Source organism: Salvelinus fontinalis, chromosome 15 (assembly GCF_029448725.1).
Source record: "Salvelinus fontinalis isolate EN_2023a chromosome 15, ASM2944872v1, whole genome shotgun sequence".
In the NCBI taxonomy this organism is placed as follows: Eukaryota; Metazoa; Chordata; class Actinopteri; order Salmoniformes; family Salmonidae; genus Salvelinus; species Salvelinus fontinalis.
This window is the reverse complement of record NC_074679.1, coordinates 17,942,413-17,965,836: the sequence shown is the minus strand read 5'-3', so window position 1 is coordinate 17,965,836 and position 23,424 is coordinate 17,942,413. Positions and strand designations below refer to the sequence as shown.

At 43.4% G+C, this 23,424-nt stretch overlaps 1 protein-coding gene and 1 pseudogene across 1 annotated transcript; both read right to left on the bottom strand.

The window, feature by feature from the left end:
• Positions 1–43: 43 nt before the first annotated feature.
• Positions 44–23,247, bottom strand: heatr4 (HEAT repeat containing 4). The gene is given in 19 exon segments (XM_055862849.1): positions 44–71; positions 73–125; positions 364–416; positions 600–753; positions 842–920; positions 1,126–1,315; positions 1,491–1,560; positions 1,742–1,922; positions 2,011–2,129; positions 2,236–2,340; positions 2,493–2,662; positions 2,908–3,084; positions 4,844–4,987; positions 5,147–5,581; positions 5,675–5,862; positions 6,059–6,839; positions 7,097–7,124; positions 22,667–22,712; positions 23,144–23,247. Coding segments are annotated over 16 exon segments (2,910 nt in total). The 5' UTR covers positions 6,823–6,839; positions 7,097–7,124; positions 22,667–22,712; positions 23,144–23,247.
• On the bottom strand, positions 9,968–13,646 carry LOC129811244 (transmembrane protein 151B-like; annotated as a pseudogene).
• Positions 23,248–23,424: the final 177 nt, after the last annotated feature.

Below are 23,424 nucleotides of genomic sequence, written 5' to 3'. Positions count from 1 at the left end.
AATATTATCTTCATTTTCTTGGAGTGCTGAAGTTTCTCCACTGTCACATGATGGAGTGTTGATGATCTTGATGATGAAGAGGATTTGTTGACAGAGCTGGATTCAAGCGTGCATTTAGAGGAGGACTACAGAGAAAAGGGGAGTTCTGTTCATTTACAACATCCACCTTAACGGTTTGTTTTTATCCTGGTTAGGATTTTACTCATGTCATATTTGTTTTGGAAGTAATTGCTTGTATTAATAGTAGCTGTTCGTTTTATATAATAAATCAATTTAGCTTAAAATAAAGTGTATATTTCAAACTGGTTCGTTCTCTAGTTCTGCAACAAGACTAGGACTCAGGACAGGGAATACCTGACTCACAGAGGAATCTGAGGAGTGAGTCGGCCTTACTGTGGAAGGGCAATGTTTCATTCCTAAAAAAGACAATGCCCACAATGGTTTCATGTTACTTTCTTCAAAAATGATATTCATCAGTCATAAAACTGCATACAGTATACTGTTACTGCAGGAAATAAGACGGCTCTAATTCACTGCACATCAAGAATTAAATTAGATATTTAACTCAGGTTAACACACCGTAGTAGTCCGTCACTCACTGTTGTAGCGTTCCTGCAGCAGCTGTGATATTGGTGTAGTGTCCGGCCGGCTCTCATTTACCAGATACTTCCTCTGTTGCTGGTACATGTCCTCCAGCTTCTCCATCAACAGCACTTTGTCTGTGATGATGCTCTTGGTGCATAGCCTCTGAACCTGCAAACCAGGAGGATGGAACTGATGGCCCTTATTTGGCAACAAAAACACAAGTGCCTTTCCATGGCTAACCTTGAAACACATTTACCTGATCTTTGATTTTGTGGACCATGCCCCTGTCTCCTTCAATACTGTAGCCATAGTTTTTGAGGAGCCCCTGTATATGCCTTGTAGACCAAAAAATGGTTTTTGTTTTTAATGTTATGGACATAGATACATAGATAAACACTCATACCGGTAAAGCTAACACAGATGTGGCATGACATTATATCCCACTGGGCACACACTGATTAAATAAACTTTGATGTGGCACCAACGTGGAATAGACGTCTGTGCCCAGTGGGATGGATTTTGATCTGAACTCTGACTCACCTATGGACCTGGGGGTGGGGTTCCAGTACAAACCGCTCCTGTAGGAGGTGCTGCAGCTCTGGTCCCTTCACTTTAAGGATCTTTAGGGCCTTGCAGGCGGCTATACGTACCTGGGGTTTCTCCTCATGATGTAACGCCCAGAGGAGGTGGTCCTGGAGGGTGGGCGTGAGGCAACCGATCTTCCCTAAAGCTAACAAACAATTGCAGTGCCTCGACACGTTCACACATCTGCTTTCTGACACTAGACTTATACTGTATATTTATATACACTATCACAGAAAGTTGCATATCTAGTGCAGTTGCAGTTTCACACTGTCATTACAAAATCCACTCTGTTGGCCAGTGGTCATCACCATGATGCTTACCACTGATTGCAACAACTTTAACCTCCGATGCTGGGTCATTCTGCGTTAGCTGAATCAGCTGATTCAAGACCTAAAACCAAAAAGTAAAGATGAGGAATTTTTTCACCTGAAGTCCATCGTCTATCTATATTGAAGTGATATTGCCAAAGAAGACGTGGTTTATAGGATATATTGGCATGAGTATTAGGCACGAGACGAAGTCGAGACATACATTGTCTGCAAACTGCTGCCTCTCCTCAACCCTTTCTCACCATGCTGCACTTCATAATTAGAGCTGCAGCAGTCAGACAGGCCTGTTTCCTCACAGCCACAAAGTTGTCATTGAAACATTTCAGGAAGGGTGGCAGCAGCTTGGCGGTCATGATCTGCAGATGAGCTATGAGGATGAGAGCCTCCACCCTCCAGGAGGCGGGACCTTCCTCTAGCTTCATTCTGAAACAGCCAATGGGTGAGGTTTTAGGAAAAGAGTGAGATGCTCTCTAATCAGCTCATTAGTGATCACCAAATGCCAGTCTGGTACCTCAGCTCGTTGTGCACATCTCTTCCCATTCCTAGTTTCCCCAGGGCCTGGGCTGCAGCCTGCTTCACATTACCACTCCAGTCATTCCACATCAGGTAGATCAACTTGTTTGCAAGGTCCTACAAAATATAATTTCTAATGAGTACATAATCACATATCAATATCATAATTTTGGTTTGATTTGAGACACCAAATAAATCACAGAATTAGGGACTCAAGAGACACCTTATTAATTGGTCCTTTCAATTGGGAGATAGTGTTGCAAGCCAAGAGTCTGGTCCTCCAGTTGGCACAATTCAACTCCTCAGCCAGCAGAGAGCGAACTAGAGTCTAAAGAAAAATGTTAAGCCCAGAAAAAGGACATTTCAGATATCATGGATTTGCGATTAAACAGAAGAACACAGGCTAATAGTGCTTGCGCCAATGACTGGGTATATCATTTAGTTGAAGCAATTTAAGGGGAACAAATTTGAGTTACACACTGTCTTGCTACTGATGCTGGCAAGTAGAGCCGCTGACTGTTCATTATCTGTGTGAACCTCACTGAAGAAGTGCTGGGAGAGAAGTCTCTGAATGACTGGCCGACTGTGCTCCCCCTCCACAGCCAGGCACTGTGCTGCCACCCAGCTGTCTGCACCTACACCTGCAGAGTCTGACACAAAACACTACACTTTTCATTGAATGTCAGTGAAATGCAATTCATCCTGAATAATAAACCCCTACCTAAGTTATTTACTTAAAGTATTGGCGTTACATTTACGGTTTATATTCCGTTCAGATGTGAGTATTCACACAGACAATATGGGTCTTGGTGTTAGAACATAGTTGCACCTCATGTCTTTCCCTAAGGTATATGTCGTTACAATGTACTCCAAAATCAATACAACCTGACCTAACCTTGATGTAGTGCATTGCGGAGGATTACGCGGGCTCGGGAGTCTGGCGTCCCCATGGCGTACTGGCACACTGCTGCTGCCATCTGAACTCTCTTCACAGGGTCGTCCAGAGCCAGGAGAAGAAGAGGCTGGAGCTCCTGAGGAACTGGCTGGATGTCCCACACACGGCCATACTGACCTGGGGGGAGTTTCCCAAAAACAAGTGCTATGTATGTTTTGTCCTTGGCTACTATATGTGTACATACAGTTGAAGTCGGAAGTTTACATACACTTAGGTTGGAGTCAATAAAACTCGTTTTTCAACCACTCCACAAATTTCTTGTTAACAAACTATAGTTTTGGCAAGTCGGTTAGGACATCTACTTTGTGCATGACAAATCAATTTTTCCAACAATTGTTTACAGACAGATTATTTCACTGTATCACAATTCCAGTGAGTCAGAAGTTTACATACACTAAGTTGACTGTGCCTTTAAACAGCTTGGAAAATTCCAGAAAATGATGTCATGGCTTTAGAAGCATCTGACAGGCTAATTGACATCATTTGAGTCATTTGGAGGTGTACCTGTGGATGTAATTCAAGACCTACCTTTAAATTCAGTGCCTTGTTGCTTGACATCATGGGGAAACATCTAAAGAAATCAGATAAGACCTCAGAAAAAAAATTGTAGACCTCCACAAGTCTGGTTCATCCTTGGGAGCAATTTTCAAACGCCTGAAGGTACCAAGTTCATCTGTACAAACAATGGTACGCAAGTATTAACACCATGGGACCAAGCAGCAATCATACCGCTCAGGAAGAAGACACGTTCTGTCTCCTAGAGATGATTGTACTTTGGTGCGAAAAGTGCAAATTAATCCCAGAACAGCAAAGGACCTTGTGAAGATGCTGGAGGAAACAGGTACAAAAGTATCTATATCCACAGTAAAACAAGTCCTATATCGACATAACCTGAAAGGCCGCTCAGCAAGGAAGAAGCCACTGCTCCAAAACCGCCATAAAAAAGCCAGACTATGGTTTGCAACTGCACATGGGGACAAAGATCATACTTTTTGGAGAAATGTCCTCTGGTCTGATGAAACAAAAATAGAACTGTTTGGCCATAATGACCACTGTTATGTTTGGAGGAAAAAGCGTGATGCTTGCAAGATGAAGAACACCATCCCAACCGTGAAGCACTGGGATGGCATCATCAGGTTGTGGGGGTGCTTTGCTGCAGGAGGGACTCGTGCACTTCACAAAATAGATGGCATCACGAGGAGGAAAATAATGTAGATATATTGAAGCAACATCCCAAGACATCAGTCAGGAAGTTAAAAGCTTTGTCGCAAATGGGTCTTCCAAATGGACAATGACCCCCAAGCATACTTCCAAAGTTGTGGCAAAATGGCTTAAGGACAACAAAGTCAGGTATTGGAGTGGCTATTACAAAGCCCTAACCTCAATCCCATAGAAAATTTGTGGGCAGAACTGAAAAAGTGTGTGCGAGCAAGGAGGCGTGCAAACCTGACTCAGTTAGGAGGAATGGGCCAAAATTCACCCAATTTATTGTGGGAAGCTTGTGGTAGGCTACCTGAAACGTTTGAACAAAAGTTAAACAATTTAAAGGCAATGCTACCAAATACTAATTGAGTGTATGTAAACTTCTGACCCACTAGGAATGTGATGAAATAAAAGCTGAAATAAATAATTCTCTCTACTATTATTCTGACATTTCACATTCTTGAAATAAAGTGGTGATCCTAACTGACCTAAGACAGGGACTTTTTACTAGGATTAAATGTCAGGAATTGTAAAAAACTGAGTTTAAATGTATTTGGCTAAGGTGTATGTAAACTTCCGACTGTACTCTGTACTCAACTGTACTCACACACAATTACCAAAACAAATTGAAAAAGATGAGTTGAGAGATATGACGCAATCTATTACATCTCACCTGCATCTGTGGGATGTTGCTTTTCCCTCGGTCTGTTCACTGCCCCTGATGCACAAGTGGCTATGGCTGACAGGCGAACGTGGTAGTGCAGGTCTTTAAGGGCCCTTTTCAGCCCTTCAATAGTCACACTCTGCCAGGTGATCTCTAAAACAGGAAGGAACAGCCTCCTCAGGTTAAAGACAAACTGAAGTAGTATATCCGGGCATGCTGTAGTGTAACGATGTGAAATAAATTAGGCTGAACAGCACAGTGATATTGACAAATGCTTAGAGAACATCAATATTTAATGACAAGGAGACCTACTGATCTTCCAGGCACTCCTCCATCCCTCCACTGCGTAACGTAAGGAGGAGAGCTCAGCCATAGGGTTGTAGTGGGCTTGCTGTCTGGGCACCTCTGTGTCCTTCCCGCTGTAGTCAGGAGGTCTCAGACCCACCTCTGTGGCATAGTCAGCAGTGGTAGGCAGGTCCACCCACCGCCGAGTACCTTTCTCCACCCGTCGCATTCCTACCCAATGGAATTTGAATGAGGTAAACCATGCTTTAACAGAGGTTGCATTTATTTGGTTAAAGTCCCAACCTTGTGTCTCATTGTGCATGGTTGCTGCTGAAGCCTTCGTCCACTTATCTGGACCACAGGGGAAAAAGTCTTGAAGGTTCTTTTGGTACTCTGAATTGTTGTCCATGATGATGCGATCGTGGTTCCGTGGATCTCGCTGATGTACCTGTTTGGCTATTCCTGCAACATGCAAATTCAAGGAAATGTGATGTAGGTCAATAACCAATATAGAAAAATACTTTTTTCATTTGCATGTGTATTGAGAGGGTGTACCAGAAAATATCTCCTGTTCAAAGTTATTCTCTGTGTGCAAGACATGGCTTCCAAGACGGGGGTTGAGGCTATCCTGAAGACGAGGAGGTTGAGGGGTTTCAATGTGCTTGACTGCTACAGTGTTGGCAGTCTGGTTCATACCCCCAGGCTCATCAGAACATGCAGGGGGAAGAGAGTAGCCCTGCACCCTGCAGCAGGTATGTCAAGTGAAAATAGAGATCAGTGATATAAAACTGTGAATACAAATTCTTATGATCTACACATTATAGAAACTCACATAAAACATCAACTTTAGTGCATTGGACACTATTTGTTTGAAGCGTAAAACTGACTGGGGACTCAATAATTCAACATTAAATATTACGGTAGGTTTTGTCTCCTTGCCTGTAGTATACTGGAAGAGGTGTCTCAGCCTTGCTGCTCTGAAGAGCCTGCTGCTTCTCAGTCTGCTTGTGGAGATCTTGGTAGCTGCAGAAATCCTCCTCACACATCGGCTCCTCATTGACTAGATCTGTGGCGCTGGCTGAACCATACTGACTCCTCAGCAGTGACTGCAGCCGAGTCTTATTCTGGCACTGGTTTGGAATCTGTTGACTCACTATCCACTGGGCTGTGGTCTTGGTCAGCTTCTTTAGCACAAACTCATCCCAGTGGCAGCTCTTTAAACGATCCTCCCTGCCTCCTGTAGATGCTTCCTCGAGACAGTTGTAAACATTAGAAACTCCTCGTAGTCCTGTCCTTTTAAAGGAGTCCAAGAGCCCCCCCTGGTGACTAGGGAGTGTAGAGGAGCCTTTGGCAGTCAATGGAGCAAGATGGGATATTTGTAATTCAGGGAGCATAGAGGGAGGGTCTCTGAAGCCTCTGTTCTTGGCAGGATCCTGAGGTGAAGGATGAAGGGGGATACCTTTCATTGATTTTATCCCTGTGCTCTTCGGCTTGGGACTTGGTGCCAGAGGTCCAGAGGCATTGAAAAGCCAGTGGAAGTCAGCTTGACTGTAAGGTATACTGTCTGACCCCATCTCCCATATAACATCTTTGGAGAAGGTGAGACCGCAGGTGGCATTGTTGAGGAGTTGTCTGTAGAGCTGCTGGCCTTTCAGATTTTGTAGGCGGCCCACCTTTGATTTGGTGCGTTTTACCAAATCCATGTTGCTTAATGTATCCTCTTGGGGAACAAACCATTCATAAAAAAATATAACATAAATAGTGTAAAATTCAAAAAGCCTCACATTGCTAGGTTCATATGTTGCTGAGTGGATAAAATACCATAAAAGGATGCATAAAATCTCATTAAAAGGAATGATAATGTAAATCGCTAGAATATTGTATCTTGAGCCTGCTAATCAGCCCACTTAAATTATAAGTATAAGATGCATGTTTCAAACCATAACATCTCAAACCATAAAAAGCCTAAACACTTACCTGCATATTTTGTTGTCTGTCCGTATACCTGTTGTAGTAAACAGAATACTAGGTCTTAAATATATTTATATATATTATATCTATAATGTTATCTTCAACCTAGACATAATCCAGGAAGAACCACCACCTTCAATGCTGCTAACATGTATCAGTTGTTGACCATTAGTTGTCATGGCAACACATCAGTTGAGAGTTTGCCAGGGTTAGCTTTGTTGCTGTCTTTGTGAATATAGCAACAATGTAGGCAACAATGTATCAACAACCAACAGATATTTTATGCTTACACAAAACACAGATGATTTTGTTAGATGCCTTTTTATTAACAGTCACTGCCATTTAAAACGGCACTCAAGATACTTAACTAGTTAAATAAAAATAAAACGGCACAATTTCTTTATTGCTCTCTGTATGCTTTTAAAATGTTGACAATAACTTTGTTCAAACTCCATATTTAATCCAATCAAGTTCTTTGCAATATAATGGTAATTTATAAAGCAATATTATCTCTTCATGATTTCTATTAAAATAATCTGTATCAATAATTTAACTGCTTTGGACTCAAATAGACTACAATTCATCTTTTGAAACGAACTTTGAGAATTGTTGTAAGTATCTCAACATGCACCCGTGAGAAGATAGGTATGTAGGCTCATGTTAGCTTTTGAGCATGGCTTGCATTTGTTGTAACAAATTATTCATATTATTAATAATTGATTATGATTATTAATAATTAGTAGTATTATTCAAACTCTCACATAAATAGATTTGTGTAACGAGTGTGCTGAGAGTCGGGTAGCAAGTTCAGGGATTGAGTGTTTTAATAAATAAAATAAACATGACACACAAGCAATGCACCGACATGAACAAAGAGTCAATAACACCTGAGGAAAGAACCAAGGGGAGTGACAGATATAGGGAAGATAATCAAGGAGGTGATGGAGTCCAGATGAGTGTCATGAGGCGCAAGTGCGCGAGTCGATGGTGACAGGTGTGCGGGATAATCAGCAGCCTGATGACCTAGATGCTGGAGAGGGAGTATACGTGACAGTACCCCCTCCCCAATGCGCCGCTCCAGCCGCAGGACACCGTCAAAGGGGATGAACCCGGGGAACAGGAGCGGACCAGTCACCCCTGCTGATGCGCGAGAACCTGTCACGCCAGCTGAGGCACGGGAACCTGTCAAGTCAGCTGGGGCGCGGGAACCTGACAGATCGGTTGAGGCAGGGGAGCCTGGTGATCCGGTGGAGGCATGAAAGCCTGACGAGCCGGCTGAGGCAGGGGAGCCTGGCGATGCGGCTGAGACAGGGGAGCCCGACGAGCTGGCTGAGACAGGGGAGCCGTCTGAGGCAGAGGCTGTGGCTCGGGTGGTTGTTGTCCTTGATGATCTTTATGGCCTTCCTGTGACATCGGGTGGTGTAGGTGTCCTGGAGGGCAGGTAGTTTGCCCCCGGTGATGCGTTGTGCAGACCTCACTACCTTCTGGAGAGCCTTACGGTTGTGGGCGGAGCAGTTGCCGTACCAGGCGGTGATACAACCCGACAGGATGCTCTCGATTGTGCATCTGTAGAAGTTTGTGAGTGCTTTTGGTGACAAGCCGAATCTCTTCAGCCTCCTGAGGTTGAAGAGGCGCTGCTGCGCCTTCTTCACAACGCTGTCTGTGTGGGTGGACCAATTCAGTTTGTCCGTGATGTGTACGCCGAGGAACTTAAAACATACGACCCTCTCTACTACTGTCCCGTCGATGTGGATAGGGAGGTGCTCCCTCTGCTGGTTCCTGAAGTCCACAATCATCTCCTTTGTTTTGTTGACGTGGAGTGTGAGGTTATTTTCCTGACACCACACTCCGAGGGCCCTCACCTCCTCCCTGTAGGCCGTCTCGTCGTTGTTGGTAATCAAGCCTACCACTGTAGTGTCGTCCGCAAACTTGATGATTGAGTTGGAGGCGTGCATGGCCACGCAGTCGTGGGTGAACAGGGAGTACAGGAGAGGGCTCAGAACGCACCCTTGTGGGGCCCCAGTTTTGAGGATCAGCGGGGTGGAGATGTTGTTACCTACCCTCACCACCTGGGGGCGGCCCGTCAGGAAGTCCAGTACCCAGTTGCAAAGGGCGGGGTCGAGACCCAGGGTCTCGAGCTTGATGACGAGTTTGGAGGGTACTATGGTGTTAAATGCTGAGCTGTAGTCGATGAACAGCATTCTCACATAGGTATTTCTCTTGTCCAGATGGGTTAGGGCAGTGTGCAGTGTGGTTGCGATTCAGTCGTCTGTGGACCTATTGGGGCGGTAAGCAAATTGGAGTGGGTCTAGGGTGTCAGGTAGGGTGGAGGTGATATGGTCCTTGACTAGTCTCTCAAAGTACTTCATGATGACGGAAGTGAGTGCTAAGGGGCGGTAGTCGTTTAGCTCAGTTACCTTAGCTTTCTTGGGAACAGGAACAATGGTGGCCCTCTTGAAGCATGTGGGAACAGCAGACTGGGATAAGGATTGATTGAATATGTCCGTAAACACACCAGCCAGCTGGTCTGCGCATGCTCTGAGGACGTGGCTGGGGATGCCGTCTGGGCCTGCAGCCTTGCGAGGGTTAACACGTTTAAATGTTTTACTCACGTCGGCTGCAGTGAAGGAGAGTCCGCAGGTTTTGGTGGCGGGCCGTGTCAGTGGCACTGTATTGTCCTCAAAGCGAGCAAAGAAGTTATTTAGTCTGTCTGGGAGCAAGACATCCTGGTCCGCGACGGGGCTGGTTTCCTTTTTGTAATCCGTGATTGACTGTAGACCCTGCCACATACCTCTTGTGTCTGAGCCGTTGAATTGCAACTCTACTTTGTCTCTATACTGACACTTAGCTTGTTTGATTGCCTTGCGGAGGGAATAGCTACACTGTTTGTATTCGGTGTATTTGGTCCACTATATCTACCCGAGGAAGACCTCTCCTGATGGAAACCTCCTCTATTGGAGAGGGGCTGTTGTGGCTGTCCTCCAGCCCAAAGAGCTTCTCAACATGGTAGTGCACAAAGGCTGTACGGGACTCTATAAGCACCCTTAGGGGCCAGGACAGCATGAGAAGAGCAGTGAACCAGAACGGCACCTGAGAAGTATACCAGAGCAACCGGTCAGGGTCCACGTAGGCTATCAGATGCTCTCTAAAGTTCACGTTTTTCAGTTGCAACCCTTCTCGAGCCTCCATGTAGTCATCTAAACCCTCAATCTCTGAGAAGAACCTGGCACGTTGGTTGAGGTAATTCTTTTCGGGTCCAGCCCCAGCAAAACTGAAGCACTTAGTGAAACAAAGTGTTGTTGCCGGGTGGCTCTCCAGTCCACGTAGATCCCGTGAGACGTCCCGCATACCACAGCGACTGTATTCAAACTCTCCCTCACCCTCGTGTGTGTTGACCTGCTCATGGTAGACGTAGGTGGTGGTGTAGGCTTCCCCGGTCCGGTAGCGGGTCACCTGTCTGGTCCTCAGAACAAAATGGTAACTTATGGCCTTCCACTAAACACACGGACGGGCTTGTCGCATCCTCAATAGGTACTCATACACGCTATCCACATTAGCCTTACACTGTAGCTAACTGCGAGCCCAGCAGTGCCAACACTCTACCAGGTAGACAACATAGAGCATGAACAGGAAGGCAAGAGTGATGTACACATAGCCGTCAGAGCAGGGGCTGTCATGGTAAATCATAGCGCCTCCTCCCATGCCAACCTCCTTGATTGAGGAAATGGAGGTCAAGGAGGTGATGAATGAGTCGAAGCTGAGTTTGGTGACTCGGATGAGCTGGCACCAAGCCACAGCGCCCAGGCAGCTGTACATCGGCAGGGAGAGCAGAAGGCACCGACAGTGGGACTCTGGACACATACAGGCACTCAAGGACTGCTTCGCAGGCTGCTGCTGCAGAGAAAGAGAGGAGGAAAAAGAGAAACAGTGTGAGAAAAAAGCTTACATACAATACTCTATTTTTCACATCTATTAAAGATAAAAGGCTGCATTTAAATAGCTTTTAGCAGTGTGATGAAAAGGAGAACATGGTTTGAAGAACTTACAGAATTCACTAGGGAATCTAATAAAAGTACAACAGTTTATTTACGTTTCTTCTTTCCTGTGACACTATGTCTGATGAATCAGTTCGATGATTTTGCTGTGTTTAAGGTGCTTGATCACAAGGTAGTCTATTTGATATTTACCTATACAGGTTGAAAGGTTTTTAACGGGGCAGAAACAACAGTGTCACATGAATTATAGATCTACAGTATCACATGAAAGAGAATGGTAAAACATGATGAAAAGTGAGTCCACATGCCAATGAGCCTAAAAAATGTCACTGATCCAATTTTGCTGTGGGCAAATTAACATGACAGGGCTGTAATGTGCTGAGCTTTTCCAAACTCAGAATACATTAAATGAGGTTGGAGCGATAGCATGTAGGTCACATGAATGTAATTTAATTAGGCTATGCTGCAATGGGAACAAATGCTAATCACATTAGCTCAATGTACAACTAACATTCCCCCAAAAATCCTCCCTCGCAACTGTATTTTCAGACCCCCTATGTTTCTGCTAACGTTTCAAGCATCTTTGCACGGGTTACAGCAAGCATGCACCATGTCCAACAGGGCGTGTGTATCCTCAATCCCCCAGTGACTCGTTAAATAATCTATGACCTCAGACGGCTGCTAAAATGAACGTTGATTTTCTATACTAAACTTGACCACAACAGAATCAAACACACAAGTCATCGGATTACACATTCTGTGCGCCCTATGTCTGCTGAGTGTAAAGTGAAAAGTTCAGTGCAGCAACCCGTCTTCGAAAGTGCTCACATTTGCAATTCTGACTGCCAACGAAATGTCTCCTCTTCAGCAGAGGCATTCTCACAAAGTTGCTCTATTTTGTTCCAGTACAATGAGTCAGACCTAAGGCAACTGGCTAGAAAACATTACAAATAGGCAGGGTTAACTTAGTTATACTTTGTCTTGTTGTATTCAGCTAATTAAGGTCTTTCAGGTGTCTATAGCCATTCACCCATGAAGATCCATTGACAACATAGTGGACGTGTCATTGTGGTCTTTTCAGCTCTCAGAATTAGTGTTGCTTCATGCAAGAAACGTCTCATTAACTGATATGTGCTCAAAGGAGAGCTCAGTCAGCAATGACTCAGGAGTCAATCATTAGTAAACTTCGTTCCAATAACACAGTGGTTCCCAACCAGGGGTACTAGGGCCCCTAAGGGTACTAGGTTTATCCACAAGGGGTACTTGAGAAGACTCATGAGACCATAGGGCCTACTAGTAAAATGCACATGAGGGGGTACAGTACTTCTGGGGTACTCCGGGCAGATCAAAATTCAGTTTGTGGTACAGTAACCGATAATAGTGTGCTACTGGTAAAGCGTTTCACATGAAGGTTATGAACCAAACTAATCAGACCAGACAGAAAGGGCTGACTCAGACGGGACATGCAATCAGGCATCGACAACACAAGCAAAACATCCAAAATAGCATTGACCTTTTTAGAGCATCCTGGTACAGGGCAACACAGCATCATAGGTCAAGACCTCTGGGTCATGGACATACTGTCGGTTTGAGGTAAAAACAACTTGTTATAATTTTATGGTCTCTCATAGAAGCTATATTTCACGGTGAGCTGCACACAACCAATTCCCCAGATGGAATAAGTGTTATTACAGACTGGAGGTAAAGCTCTCACATCCCGAGTACACATCATTAAAGGGTACAAAATCCAGGTTCTCAGAATTACTGTATTGAGCCTTGCATACATATGCCATTACTAGGCTCTGTCTTCTATGACTTGTATTTCTTAGGGAAATTACGTTGTTTAATGTGTTATACATAACACAGTACTTTGAATGTAGAATTACATTCATGTAGATATGATGGTAGGGATGGACATCATACAGGCCCCATGCTGCTCTTGGCTATTGCATTTCCGTAAAATCTGAGAAACTATTAAATGAGATAGTATTTTGCTGGTGAATTAATAGTGATTATTAGACTCCAGTGAACAGATAAAGGATGTTGTGGTTACCAATTGCACTCTGTATAGAATTTCTTCCATCTGAGCAGAGGAATGAAATAGACATGACATGAATAGCAACAATCAATATATGATACGGGCTACATGTATAGGCCCACAGATATTGAGTGTGTGCCTTTTATTATGAGACTGTGTGTAGAAGGCTATCTATCATGACATTTTAATTCATAAAAAAGGCAACACCATTGTGCGCTTTTTCAGGATGATGCTGTCATTCCTATCATGTAATCTGCATTTAAAATCAAATCAAATTGTATTTGTCACATACACATGGTTAGCAGATGTTAATGCGAGTGTAGCGACATGCTTGTGCTTCTATTTAAATGCTTAGCCTTCTGCATTTGAATGAAAATGTTGCATTAACTCTCACCTCTTCCAGTACATCACTGCTGGCCGGTGCAGTCTCTCCATCATTGGGGGTCTTGGGCGCTGTGTCTTCCGCAGCGGTATCAACTTCGAAATTGGGAGAGAACATGCTGCTGTCTGGACATGATAGCATCAAGTCCAAGCTTCCCGTAGCCAAGCCCCCTCTCCTTTCTGATCCTCAACAGAGTTTCAGATCACCTGGGCTAAGGCCAAAGCAAATGGGAATCCCGCTTTAGGAGCTCCCATCGCTTGAACCCGGAGGGCGGGGACGATTCGATCGCAGAGGCTTTGCTAATATAGTCAAACAGAAACCGTAATGTGAAACACCAAAACAAAAGTGATGAAAGTGATACGCTGTCACACATGAGTGCGCAATAAATGGCCTGATCACTGATTAAAAGTCTGATCACTGATCCGATATCTAAAATGAATGGCAAAACATCCTAATGAGAAAGTGATGTCATTTCGCTTTTTACAAGCAGGAAAAAGCATAACAGAATTTTACATTTCAAAATAATTGATGCGCACCAATGATGTGTGTAGGCTATGTGCAGCATCAGCATCTGTAGCCCATTAAAGAAGAAGAAGACGGCCTGGTCAATTACATCACATGAAATACTGTAGTTAAGGCTGCGCAATCCATGACACCACCTGTTGTCTGCAGCCAGATAGCCTCGTTCCAAAAAGTGAGATTTTTCCTAAATTATGCACCCATGGTAAATATATTCAGTAGCTTTGATTGGACTGATCATTTAAACGCCATACTTTCAAAATCTTCGCCAGCAGTCATCATCATGAATCAAGTCAACATTCTACTGGCAAATCCTTTTTCATTCCTTGTCATATGAAGAGAAATAATGAAGAGAAATTATAGATCAAACGTATCGGTGCTCATCGGCCATTGAACATAAACATTACACAACAAGTTGGAAATCACAAATTCAACAATGAGTGGTTTGGAAGGAATCAGTGGCTAACTGCAAGCATTGCAAAGAAATCACAAGCCTGCTATTCAGTGGAGTAGGTGTGTGGTCCCAAGTCTGGGTTTAAGGATAAACATTAAACATTGGCCATGCTGTCTATCCAGCATGACTTCTGCCTCGCTCAAAACAACTGTAAACTCAGAACTGGGAAATCTGATTTTAGTGACTTCAAAACAACTGGGAACTTGAAAAAAATGAGCTCCAACTGGGAAAATAGGTTTTGAAGGTCATCCAACTGGAATTGCAAGTAGGGAACTCTGGCCTCTTTCTAGAGCTCCGACCTGATGATCACTGACGTCATCATGATTCGACCTTGTTTTTTCAGAGTTCCCAGTAGTCTTGAAAGGACCATAAATCCAGAGAATGCCAGACTTTGATGACAAAGTTTAGTGACGAAATTTGCCCCCGAAGGACTGCTGCGTCACCTTCCTGCTCAAGTGAGAATAGCACAACAAGATGAGTCCAAAAATGTATTGTATGCTGTTGCGTAAATGATGTAATATGCCAGGGAGACTGTAGCTAAGAAAGTAATACTAAGTGTATATTGTGTAGTACACTGTTAGTAGCCAATGTGCCTCACCCTAATCATTTGGACCCTTTTCCGCTAATAACAGATACTGCGTTTTGGAAGTGTCAATGCGGGAATGATATTTGGTTTTCATTTGGTACTAATCGGTCAGCAGGTGTCGCTATTTTAAAAGGCAACTTTAAGGGTCATATATAGAGTCATGAAGCAGATAATACAGGGAGATGGATTACACTATTGGTAGATTCAATTCATTGTTGTAAATACTTATGCTACCAATAACAAGTCAAGTAACTGTATTTTATTTAGAGACATTGAGAGGAAAATAATTAAAATTATGTCTAAATTTCCATTGGCCAAAGTAATATGGGGTGGAGATTTTAATACAGTATTACATGATAATGTAGATTGATGGCCTCCTAAGGATAGCAATTCTGTTTGTGAGATAAGGAATATATGTCTAAGGTTAGGTGTTCTAGATATTTGGAGACATAAGAACCCAGGTAAGATTATGTTTACATGGAGTACCAAAGATTTATGTATACAATCCCGTATTGATTTCTGGCTGAAGATATGGCTGACAAGGTTGATACAGTCTCAATTAAACCATCGATTTTAACAGACCACAAAGGGTACTCAATAAAGATAAATATGCATGGTTTGTCAACAAAAAAAGTTAGTAAAGGTTACTGGAAAATGAATAAGACTTTACTAGAGAATTAAGTATTTAAGAAGGAAGTAGCAGGAATTATTGATAAATACTGGAATTGTGCCTGTGTTATGAATATGTTTGGAAGTTACTGGGAGCTAATGAAATTTGAAATAGCTTTTGGCTATTTCAATGGGGAAAGAAATTGCTTGTGCCAAGAGAGAGAAAGAATATGACATCATAAAGGGAATAATGGATTATACTAAAAAAACTGAACTAACTAATCAGGAATTACTGGAGCTATCATCATTGCAAATGCAGTTAGACTGTATCTAGGAGGAAAAGGCCCGGGGAGCGTTTGTAAGATCAAGACGAAGATGGATGGAAGAGGGAGAGAAAAATACAAAGTATTTCTTTAATTTAGAAAAAAGGGCAGGCGAAAAGACTTCCATATGTAAATTAATGATCAGTAATACTCCCAATGAAAATCCAAATGAAATCTCTCAGCCTGTTGCCCAATTTTATCAGAATCTGTATACATCACCCCAGTCAACTTCCAATATGGATCTTTTCTTAGACAATGTAGCAAACATTGCTAAGAAGATAGATAATGATTTCAGGGATTTTTGTGATGATGAGTTATCTGAAATTGAGATAAAAGACTGTATTAAAAGCCTTAAGGACAATAGGTCCCCTGGAAATGATGGTTTAATAAGCGAGTTTTATAAAGCATTCAATGATAAATTGATTCCTTTCATTCTTGCTAGGTTCCAAGAATCAATAGAAAAAGGGGAGTTACCGGCTTCCTTAAAGCAAGGTGTAACTACTTTGATTCCCAAACCTAATAAGGATAGTCTTTATATTGACAACTGGAGACCCATTAGCCTGTTGAATAATTATGGGAAATTATTTGCCCTTGTATTTGCTAAGAGGTTGAAACAAGGCTTGCATCATATAATTGACGAAGAACAATCTGGTTTTATGCATGGTCGACACATTAGTAATAACATCAGGTTGATCTTACATATGATTGACTATAATGACCTCATCCTTGATGATAGTTTTCTTATGTTTGTTTATTTTTTTAAAGCTTTTGACACTGTAGAACATGGGTTTATGTTCAAAGCAATACGTTTTTTGATATAAAGCCTTTTTTTTATATAAAGCAGTCCAAACTTTATATAGTGGTTGTACTAGCTCTGTAAAATTACCTCAAGGGACATCCCAAAAATGTGATATTGGGTGTGGAATTAGGCAGGGCTTCCCAATTAGTCAATTTTATTTTTTATTGATTACTCAAATTATGTCTCTTCATATCAAGAAAGGAAATTTAAGGTGTTTGCACTTGGCAATGAATTTAAACTATGTCAACTGGCTGATGATACCACCATATTTTTGAGAGACAGGAATGAGGTTTCTAAAGCAGTTTCCTGTATTGAAGACTTCCTTAGTTTCAGGTTTGAACATTAATATCAATAAGTCAGTCTTATTTCCACTGAAGGATTGTGTTTTACAGGAAGTATATGGTATCCCAGTTAAAGATACGGTTACTTATCTTGGAATTGTTATTTGCAAGGACGAAAAACAAAGGAGTGAATTAAACTTTAACCCCATTATTGAGAAAACAAAGAAGAAATTTAACCTCTGGTTGCTGAGAGATATCTCGTTATATGGTTGGGTTTTATTGTCCAAAGCTGACGGGTTATCCAGATCGGTTTATGTCTTGTTATCACTTGAATTATCCATAAAATTGTAAAGGACTTAGATAAGATTCTTTATAATTTTATTTGGATGTACAAGCCTCACTATCTATGGAAAGATATTCTCACTAATACCCATGAACAAGGAGGTCTTGAGGTTTTAGATTTCAATACTCTAAATAATACTTGTAAAATAAATTGGATTCTGAAGTATATTAAAAACCAGAACAATATTTGGAATGTCTTCCCTAAGTATTTATTTGACTCTGTTGGTGGTTTGATGTTGATAAAATCCCAGTAAAATTGGCCAAATTCCATAAGCAGGCAATTTTAGCTTGGATGTTAGCGTATAAACACACTTTTCCCCCCTCACAGATACTTTCTATGGAACAACAAAATTATACGATTTAAAAATAAGTCTAATTTTTTTCGTAACTGGCTTGAAAATACAATTATTTTGGTTGGTCAGTTACTGAATGAGGATGGATATCTACTCTCATATGGGGAATTTCTTGATAAGTTTAAAATTCCAATAACCCCCGAAATAATGTGCAATTGTGTAACGGTTTTCCTCCTCCTCCTCATCCGAAGAGGAGGAGCATGGATTGAACCAAGGCGCAGCGTTGTGAAATGACATGATTTAATAAAGACACGACAAAACAACGAAGACAGAAAACGAAGAATACTTGAATTAACTAACAAAATAACAAAACGAATGTGTAGACAGACCTGAATTATACGAACTTACATAAAACACGAAGAACGCACGAACAGGGAAAATAGACTACACAAAAGAACGATGTACAAACAAACCGAACAGTCCCGTATGGTGCGACAAACACTGACACAGGAGACAACCACCCACAACGAACACTGTGAAACAACCTATCTAAATATGACTCTCAATTAGAGGAAACGCCAAACACCTGCCTCTAATTGAGAGCCATACCAGGCAACCCTTAAACCAACATAGAAACAGAAAACATAGAATGCCCACCCAAACTCACGTCCTGACCAACTAACACATACAAAACTAACAGAAAACAGGTCAGGAACGTGACATAACCCCCCCCTTAAGGTGCGAACTCCGGGCACACCAGCACAAAGTTTAGGGGAGGGTCTGGGTGGGCATCTGACCACGGCGGTGGTTCAGGCTCAGGACGAGGTCCCCACCCCACATTAGTCAATCCCATCTTGCTAATCCCCCTCAGAATGACCACCTCTCTATTTCACCCACCTAATATATGCAACACAAAATAAAGGGACAGCTCCGGGACAAGGTAGCTCAGGACATAGAGGTAGGTGAGAATAGAGAGGTAGATAGAGAGGTAGCTCAGGATAGAGGGGCAACTCCGGACTGAAAGGCAGCTCCGGACAGAGAGACAGCTCTGGACTGAGGGGCAGTTCTGGATTAATGGCCGCTCTGGGCTGAGGGGCAGCTCATGACTGGCTGACGGCTCTGGACGCACATGGCTGGCTGACGGCTCTGGACGCTCATGGCTGGCTGATGGCTCTGGACGCTCATGGCTGGCTGACGGCTCTGGACGCTCATGGCTGGCTGACGGCTCTGGACGCTCATGGCTCGCTGGCGGCTCTGGACGCTCATGGCTCGCTGGCGGCTCTGGCAGATCCTGTCTGGTTGGCGGCTCTGGCAGATCCTGTCTGGTTGGCGGCTCTGGCAGATCCTGTCTGGTTGGCGGCTCTGGCAGATCCTGTCTGGTTGGCGGCTCTGGCAGATCCTGTCTGGTTGGCGGCTCTGGCAGATCCTGACTGACGAATGGCTCTAGCGGCTCCTGACTGACTAACGGCTCTGACGGCTCGGGACAGACGGGCGGCTCTAATGGCTCGGGACAGACGGATGGCTCAGATGGCGCTGGGGAGACGGATGGCTCAGACGGCGCTGGGGAGACGGATGGCTCAGACGGCGCTGGGGAGACGGATGGCTCAGACGGCGCTGAGGAGACGGATGGCTCAGACGGCGCTGAGGAGACGGATGGCTCAGACGGCGCTGGGGAGACGGATGGCTCAGATGGCGCTGAGGAGACGGATGGCTCAGACGGCGCTGAGGAGACGGATGGCTCAGATGGCGCTGAGGAGACGGATGGCTCAGATGGCGATGCGGAGACGGATGGCTCAGACTGATCCTGTCTAGCGGAAGGCTTTGGCTGCTCCTGTCTGGTGGAAGGCTCTAGCGGCTCCTGTCTGGCGGAAGGCTCTAGCGGCTCCAGTCTGGCGGAAGGCTCTAGCGGCTCCAGTCTGGCGGAAGGCTCTGTAGGCTCATGGCAGACGGGCGGCTTTGCAGGCTCATGGCAGACGGGCGGCTTTGAAGGCTCAATACAGACGAGCAGTTCATGCGGCGCTTGGCAGACGGACAGTTCAGGCGCCGTTGGGCAGACGGCAGACTCTGGCCGGCTGAGACGCACTGTAGGCCTGGTGCGTGGTGCCGGAACTGGAGGCACCGGACTGGAGACACGCATTTCAAGCCTAGTGCGGGGAGCAGGGACAGGGCACACTGAGTTCTCAAAGCGTACTATTTGCCTGGTGCGTGGTACCGGCACTGGTGGCACCGGGCTGAGTGCACGCACATCAGGACGAGTACGGGGAGAAGGAACAGTATGTACAGGGCTCTGGAAACGCACAGGTGACTTAGTGCGTGGTGCCGGAACTGGAGGCACTGGGCTGGAGACACGCACCATAGGAAGAGTGCGTGGAGGAGGAACAGGGCTCTGAAAACGCACTGGAAGCCTGGTGCGTGGTGTAGGCACTGGTGGTACTGGGCTGGGGGGGGGAGGTAGCGCCGGAAATACCGGACCGTGCAAGCTACTGGCTCCCTTGAGCATTGAGCCTGCCCAATCTTACCTGGTTGAATGCTCCCCGTCGCCCGACCAGTGCGGGGAGGTGGAATAACCCGCACCGGGCTATGCACACGTACAGGAGGCACCGTGCGCTCTACTGCGTAACACGGCGTCTGCCCATACTCCCGCTCTCCACGGTTAGCCTGAAAAGTGGGCGCAGGTCTCCTGCCTGCCCTTGGCCCACTACCTCTTAGCCCCCCCCAGAAATTTAATTTTTTGGGGTTTCTTCACGGGCTTCCTTGCTAGCCGCGTACCTTCATAAATCCGTTTTTGAGCTTCATTCTCCGGTTTCCAGCCACGTCTCTTTGCTGCCTCCTCATACCACCGCTCCTGGGCTCGCGCTGCTTCCATCTCCTCACGAGCGCGGCGATATTCCCCAATATGAGCCCAGTGTCCTTTTCCCTCCAATACTTCCTCCCAAGTCCATGAGTCCTGATTTCTTGGCCGCTGCTCGAACTCATGCTGCTTGGTTCTGGATCGGTGAGTGGTTCTGTAACGGTTTTCCTCCTCCTCCTCATCCGAAGAGGAGGAGCATGGATTGAACCAAGGCGCAGCGTTGTGAAATGACATGATTTAATAAAGACACGACAAAACAACGAAGACAGAAAACGAAGAATACTTGAATTAACTAACAAAATAACAAAACGAATGTGTAGACAGACCTGAATTATACGAACTTACATAAAACACGAAGAACGCACGAACAGGGAAAATAGACTACACAAAAGAACGATGTACAAACAAACCGAACAGTCCCGTATGGTGCGACAAACACTGACACAGGAGACAACCACCCACAACAAACACTGTGAAACAACCTACCTAAATATGACTCTCAATTAGAGGAAACGCCAAACACCTGCCTCTAATTGAGAGCCATACCAGGCAACCCTTAAACCAACATAGAAACAGAAAACATAGACTGCCCACCCAAACTCACGTCCTGACCAACTAACACATACAAAACTAACAGAAAACAGGTCAGGAACGTGACAAATTGTTTTTGATGCGATTCCAAGGGGGGTTTTATCTCTTTTTAAATTCCTCTGTGGTTGATGTAAGTAACATAGATTTACATGAAAATATATTCATTGGCAATATTAACATCAAAGATAAATGTAGTAATAACCAAATTAGGAATATTGTTTGTGATACTACAATTCCCTCAGCAAGATTATTTGTGATTTCTGTGGAATGAAGAAGGAGACCATTTAGCATATTTTTTTGGCCTGTGTTTATAGTAGAATTTTTGGGATTGACAGAGAATTTTGTTACAAAAAAAATAGGACCGGTTGTACAATTTAATTGTTTTGATATGATGATTTATTTCAGAAATTCTGACATTGAAGATGTACCTAGTGTACCTAATAATACATTTCATATTCACAAATACAAATGGTCTAATTCAAAACCTAACTTTTTTCACTTTATAAATTAATTTAAACAATATGGCACTACTTTAACTAAAATGAAAAACAAAAAGGCAATTAAAGCTTGTATTATTAATGAATATGATTTGTTTGTTTAGGATTCCTGGCAATGTAAATAGTTTGTATGTATGCTTGTTTGCATGTGACTATTCCTCTTTTGTTTATTGATATTTGTTAATTGAAAAAAATATTTCAAAAAAGAGAGTAAGAACAGCCCTTAGCTTTGGTATATTGGCCATATACCACACCTCCTCGGGCCTTATTGCTTAAATATACCACGGCTTTCAGCCGATCTGCGTTCAGGGCTCAAACCACACAGTTTTGTAAAGGGAAATAATGCACGCTCTAAAATGTGAGTGGAACAACTGACCTTCCACAGAGTTATTTTCCAGAGAACGCATAGAGCCACGAGTTGATTATCCGTTATATACCATGGCTATAATTTAACAAATTTTCTTCTAGAAATGTGTTCATTTGCTGCTAAAAATATGTTCAACATCCACTGAAGTAGCTAGCAGAAGTTGTGACAGAAGTTGCCTTGGTAACCAAACAAACAGACTTTCTAGTTTAGCTAACCAAATGATCAGTCCTAACTTGCTATTATGAAAATCGAATTCAACAATGGCAACAACAAAAAAATCGTCGTTTCCTTTCAAAGGTAACTCAAACATATAATTAACTATAGCCATTGAATTGTACCATGCAAATAATACTATGCGTTATAGGGAAATAATGCACGGTCTAGAATGCCTAATGCCTAAGAAAAGTTTGCTTTCTGATCAGGACACTCCACACTGTTCATTACGAGGAGATCGCATTGAATATCAAACACCAAGCTAGCTAAATAGGCTGTTGCTAGCATACCTGCCAATATTACAACCGAATTAAAAAATACCAGTTGCTGAAAACAGCTGGTCAACCTAGAAACATGTGGGAGGATTTGACAACATAGCGACACTTGCGTCATAACTGCAACATGGGGACCAGAGAAATTAATATTCGTCACTTACCACATTAGGTCATCAGATGCTCCCAAAAAATAAGTATCCGTTGGACCTGCATTTAAAATGAATCAAAGTTAGGTTGGTGTGGTTGGTTTAGCTTTCTCTAACTTTGTAGTAAGTATGATCTGCATGTGTAGGCACATATTGCAAGGTGCCCAGATATCTTTACTAACTGTCCCATTATCTGGTTTAAATGTCCATTCTAGAATGCACTTCTAACCAATGAGAAATGAATATTCAACAACGCTGTGGTATAATGTGTGATAACATCTGACTAAGGGCTGTTGTTAACTGTTGACCCAGTTGTTAATTCTAATAATATTAATTCGATGTTGCTATGCTAAACAAATTTGCATGAAGCTAGCTAGCAGAGATTCGACGATGATGATGCGAGACAATCATTTCAATATATAATGATTGAATAAATATCCAATAAGCCTACAGTACATAGGCAACAAGTATGGTTGGCGAGTCCGAGCTTACCTAGCAGAGATTCAATGATGATGAGAGACCAGAACGTCAATAAGTAATGATTTTAAAATATTCTAGTCGATATTGGATATAACGTCACAGCCTCGCCTGACTGTTGAAAAACAACCTGTGGTTACCTAGGTTACCCATTGGCTCAAACGCAATTTTCTTGTCTGTTTGTTTTAGTCAATTACAAAAATGCATTCAAGAAAAGTACAACATGTTAAAGCGCCTTACAATTATGAACATGATCAGTAGGTTTTCAATGTACTGTCTGTGTTTGTTGGCTGCTG